The sequence below is a fragment of the Candoia aspera genome, chromosome 1, assembly GCF_035149785.1.
Source record: "Candoia aspera isolate rCanAsp1 chromosome 1, rCanAsp1.hap2, whole genome shotgun sequence".
NCBI lineage: Eukaryota > Metazoa > Chordata > Lepidosauria > Squamata > Boidae > Candoia > Candoia aspera.
This window is the reverse complement of record NC_086153.1, coordinates 236,775,296-236,781,295: the sequence shown is the minus strand read 5'-3', so window position 1 is coordinate 236,781,295 and position 6,000 is coordinate 236,775,296. Positions and strand designations below refer to the sequence as shown.

The 6,000-nt window shown below is 35.0% G+C and overlaps 1 protein-coding gene across 3 annotated transcripts in view; it reads right to left on the bottom strand.

Annotated features, from left to right (window-relative positions):
- Positions 1 to 579: 579 nt before the first annotated feature.
- Positions 580 to 6,000, bottom strand: part of CPT1A (carnitine palmitoyltransferase 1A) — a 53,650-nt gene continuing 48,229 nt past the window's right edge. For all 3 annotated transcript variants that reach the window (XM_063289272.1, XM_063289273.1, XM_063289271.1), the window contains exon 19: positions 580 to 2,906. In XM_063289272.1, the coding sequence (XP_063145342.1) occupies positions 2,820 to 2,906 (87 nt within the window). In that variant the 3' untranslated portion in view covers positions 580 to 2,819. The remainder of the gene's footprint in view (positions 2,907 to 6,000) is intronic.

Genomic DNA, 6,000 nt, shown 5'->3' with positions numbered 1-6,000 from the left:
ACCAGGAAGGGAAAAGTCCCACTCTTACACTGTGCCACAGAACTTCATGAGCTGGTAAGAAAGATGAACCTTTTATCTTTATAAGAAAACCAGCTTAGTACAATGAAGGTAAGATATTGGTGTTGGAAAATCCAAGTTTGTCCATGAAGCTCACTGACTGATTTTGGACCACTGTCTCTTAGGGCCCATCTTTCGTGAATGGCTGATGTGACAGAGAGCAAAATCTGCTCTCCTGTGAATATACCATGTTGTTATATGACCACAACAGGATTTGTGTTCACTCCTCCCAATTATGTTTTAAAAGGTTTTCTAACCTTTGAGAGAAGATGGAAATTCACTTCAGCAGCGGATGCTATTTCATCAATGGCTATTTCATCAACAGCCAGACATCACTGGATCCAGCTCAGAAAAAAGGTTAAGATACCAGGTATCTCAGGTTTTATGATTGATGTACACCAAAAGAGAGACATTGACAAATAAATTGGACTTAAAAGGAATATTATACTAAGAACCCAAGCAAAATATGTAAGCTTCAGGATTTTTTTTTAATTCTAAGAATATACTACATCCAAATGCAGATAATACAAAATAGAACATTTAATGGAGTCAATTTTAAATACTAACCAGTATCAGTTTTATTTTCAAGTGATGAATAAGGGAAATTGGAAAACATTGTTTAAGCATCCCTTGGGAAACCTTTGGTGTTTTATAATGTCTGTTTTATACTTGTACATATGTGGACAAGCAAATCCTTATCTACTAGTTTTTGTTGTTACATTACATATATTTTTAAAGACTAAATATGGTCAACCCAATTCTTTCAAAATGAATTTCAATAGTAATTTCTATGAAAGCTATGAATAATGAGAACAGTTCATATCTCTAATATAAAATTCACACTTTTAAATAATATCAATTTGTTTATTAAGAATAAGCTGTTTACTATGTGTTTTACAACCAAAAGCAGTATTATTTACATGCATTGACATTCTAAGAGGATATAAACCAAGTTTAGAAATTGAGTCAAATTTTTTTTAAAAAAATGACACTTAACCTTTCAATCACTTACAGTAAAATTCATGTTAACTTCAGCCAATTATACATTTACATTCCCTTAAAGAATGAAAAATTGCATTGATAATGCACTAATTAAACATGTTTACAATTGAAATATCTAAAACCTGAGTCAAACCTAATGATGCTTTTGATAAAAAAAAAAGATCTTTAGAATAGAGACTGGTCAGTTGTTAAAATAAAAGCATATACTTAACAGTCCAGAACACTGACTTTAGAATGCACCATGGCATCCAATGCTTTATTTTTTCCCATAATTTTCATGATGTTTACCATACTTGATCATATAAAACATGCCCCATCTATTCTTGTGCAGTTTTATATGTCAATATTTATTTAGAAACAATGTATCTGATTTTCATTAATTGAAGCCAAAGTAACAAATTCTCAGGAGGGCAACTTCAGTCCCACATCTCCATTTGTTCTAATTATTAAAAGCTCTGGAACATCAGGACTTCATTAGATTAACCTTAATATTTGTTGCTTGATCTTTGTCAAAGCTGTTACATTTGGAGAAACAGAAATAATTGATGCACAAGGCCTTTTAAGTCTTATACAAAGACTATTTAGAAGACTTCATTGTTCGATTTTTGAAATGTTTGTATTTTCTGGATCCTAAATGAAATTCCTGCCAGGCATGAGACCAATTACCTTTTTTCCTTGTAATTTCTAATACAGATTCTCTAGTAATACCATTCATGATTTGTCGCACACTCTACATTTTAAAAAATAATCTTGAGATCATAACTCCAATTTAATCTATGACTGACTTAAGTGTTAGGTATTTATTATATTAATGACTTTTTATGAATGCATATATGATAATTTCTTAAGGCAGAAGGTGGTCAAACTGGTTTGACTGGTCTTTGCACTGTAGATTGTCCAACAGGTTTTAAATCAGATGATTAACTGTAATGCACAAAGAGTTATGGGATGAAACAACTTTAACTGAATAAACTCCTCTTGAAAATAGTAACCTCTCTTTTTTTGTAACAGTGTAAAAATTATTCTCGTAAGAAATAGCTTTTGTTATCTTAATACAAATGAAAATTGCTTGTGAGACTTCATGGAAACATACTCATTTTTATCTGCTTACATTATACCCAGCATTACTGCAAATTCAACAATTCTTATTTTCCAAATTCGATAATTCCATTTTTGAAATTTAGCAGACGATTACAGGCTTTAAACCTGTATAAATAAAAAGCCTTATCTGACATTTTAAGTAACAACACAGGCTAAATTCCAAGTAGGAAAGTATTTTCTCCCCACTAAGCACAATTTACTATATTTGCCAGATATTTTAAAATGTTCAACTTAATGGCCTTTATTTATGGTGTATGTCCTAAATTGTTACTTTCTGATAAACAATAGTAACAATTAAATGAATTCATGTCTGCTAACGTTACAGTTCAAGTCATATTTTTCTATTAGCATGAGATTGGAATACACATACACATTCTCTTAATTTATAGAATACAAATAAGACATTTTTAAATTAAGACAAGCCAGGAATAAATGTCATTTTGTAATTCCCCTGCAAATATAAAAATCTCAACAGTCATTTCTCATGAAAAAGAAAATTCTTCTGAATAACTGAAGTGATGGACCTTGGAAACAACACAAGAATGCTTGTTTATACACCTGGGAATGGATTGCTGCTTAGCATACCTTATTTTCAGTCACTGTACAGAAGAGTTCTCATCTCTAACATTGGCCAACTAGTTGTTCTGCTATTAGAAAAATCATTTAGTAGAGTTTTTGCCAATATGAAACAAGTCACGGATGTCACACAATGCTTGTTTGATGTTTTTCCCAAAGCGATGGGAATCCTAAAAAATAGTTAAAAATTCAAATTCACAATCACATGGCAATCTCATACTGTACATAATGTGTGCACACATATATACAACTCTAGATTTTTTAATGCATGAAACTGATTTCTGTTTACTATTTTTGTTTATTCAGTGATGTGATTTTTATAGGTACTTTTTATAAAACCGTTTAATAGTATTAATGGGTTTTGGAAAATAATACAGACTTCATTTTATTTATTTACAATATTTATATGATGCTACATCTATTAAAGTACATTATTATAAATAAAATCCGTGTGTGTCTCTGTCTCTATACATTGCTATCTGATTAAAACCTTTTCATCTGAACACTCTCTGAAAAAGAACTGTCTTGACCAGTTTCCTAAAATTTAAAGTATGGGAGCTCGGGGAGATGCTGAGAAAAAGGACAAATGAAAATTGCCATTTCTGTGCCAAACCTCCCAATCTCCCACACCTTGGTCAACTGTGAAACAATCTCTCTGTTATTTACATGGAGATGGTTCCAAAAGAAACAAAGTCCAACCCATACAAGGCTTTAATCATCAACATCTTGAATTGGGCTTGAAAACCTACAGGCAATGAATGCCATCCCTATAATAGAATAATTATTCTATTAACCAGCTAACACCAGTCAATAAATGGCAGTTGTATTCCATGATAGCTGCAGCTTCTAACTTCAAGGGCATCCCCATGTAACCAAAATGCAGTAGTCTGATATGGATCCACTTAAGCTGGACAAATGCTCTTCTAACTTCTACCTGTTATTCCTGCAGGAGCCAGGGGTCCCCAGAATGCATACCAGCTCTTTCCAAAGAACTACACCTCTATCCAGAGGAATAGGAAGAAAATCCACAGGATCTGTGATAGAATGTCTAACATCCAGTTAGCATCAGCATGAAGCCTAACCCCAAACCAATAGATGACCTCCCCCAGTAGTCTCCTGTAGGTATTGAACAAGATAGGGGGAGGAACAAGTTCTGAGGCACTTCACATTGGAGTGTCCAATACCTCATCCCCTTCTCCTCCAACAATGACTGAAACTGCTTGCATAGGAAAGAGTGGGACCACTGCAAATCGGTGCCTCCAATTTTCAACCCTTGCAGATAGCCTAAAAAAGATACCATGGTCAGTGATACTTAACACCACTGAGATATCTCACAAGACAAAAAGACCAAGTCCCACTGTAGGTGCACAATGTAGACTCTGTCCCATACCTAGGCCTGAAAAAATAACTGAAAGGGATCACCTAGGGCCTCTAGTTGCAGATTTCAATGGAATTATTGAGTTTATTAATACAAATTTTTAGATGTTGATGAATGTATTATTTCATACTATCTTATAATACATTAATCATCTCACTCTGAGATGGGCGGTGACTAAATTTGAAATATAAATAAATAAAATATGATCCAACTTAAAAGTTCTATTCAAAAATGGTATTTAACACATATTCTCATTTAATACTTCTAAGACATACTAAAAACTGTAGGACCCAAATTGTTTCCTAGTAGGGATCATCATTATTATTAAACAGTGATAAATACTATCTTGCAGTACATTAGGAGGAATACAGAGTTCAGATCACAGGAAGCAATTGTTCCACTGAACTCCAGCCTGGTCAGATCCCATTTGGAATACTATGTCCAGTTTTGGGTCCCACAATTCAAAAAAGATAGTAATAAATTGGAGCAAGTTCACAGAGGGCTACCAAGATGGTGAAGAATCTGGAGACAAAGCCCTATGAGGAACAGTTAGATGATCTAGATATCTTTAGCCTATAAAAAGACAAATGGGAAATAGGATAGCAGTCTTCAGATATACAGTATTAAAAGTCAGGTGGAAGAGGGAGTGAACTTTTTCTCCATTATACCAGAAGGCAGGACCAGAACCAATGGATTAGAACTATAAGAAAAAAGATTCCCTAGACATTAGGATGAGCTTCCTGACTATATTAACTGTCAACCAATAGAAGAGGCTGTCACAAGATGAGGTGTCTTCTCCTTTATGAGAGGCTTTCATACTAAGGCTGGATGATCATCTGTCAATGATGCTCTGGTGAATTCTACACTGAGCAGCAAACTAGACTAGATGACCTCTATTGTCACTTCCAACTCTATGATTCTAAGATAAGTCTTCCATTTTTTTACTTGAAACTACATACAAAGGCTAATTCTAGTAGGCAAAGTCTGAGGGAATGAAGGCCTAACAAAATTGATATGCACTTCAATCCATAGTTATAGATCCAAATAAGTTCTTTTTTGTAGGTAAACATTAAATCAAAATTATTGTGTGTTTGCAATTCAATAAATACAGAATAAGAAATCAGTTTCCTTTTAAGTGTACTAATTATTCTTTTTATGCTTTCTATTGTATCTATATTTTACGATCCCATGCAGCAACTATGCTTAAATGCAATGAATTGTTTGATCAGGGTATATGGCAAAAGTGGAGAAAGGTAAGTTCCAGAAGCCATCTTCTCTAGGACGTAATTTCTGAGGGCTGGATGAAAATGCAACAGCAGCAGCAGCAGCACTACATTAATTATGTAAGATAAAGCCACTTGATCCCAAATGATAACTGCTTAATATAAGGGTGGCAGTATATAGCTGAATAGGGTCTAGGTTTAGAAGCTAAGCAGAGCTGGGCCTGGTTAGTACTTGACTGAGAGAAACAATTTTGCAGAAGGCAATGGCAAGCTACTTCCATTATGTTGCTAAGAAAGCTGCATGGATGGATGTGTCCACAAAGTCTTAGAAGTCAAAGGAGACCAAGCACCAGGGATTTAGTTCTGTCCCAGTGCCTGGAGGCTGTTGAGATCTGGGTGGGGAGGAACTGTCTCTGACCCGATCCTGTCAAGACAGGGCTGTGTTTGGGCAGCCCAGATTTGGGGATACCCCGTCTTTGATCCTGGATGTATCTGCCCAGCCAATTCAATCTGGTAGGATTAGCGCAGTCTGGGTTGCTTTGATGAATGCCATCCATCAGGACCCCAGAAGCATGCCTTCTCTGTAGCAGCACCTGCCCTCTGGAAGGAGGTTCCCCACAAGATCCAGATGGCCTCCACTCTGCTGTTGTTTAGAAGGGCCAT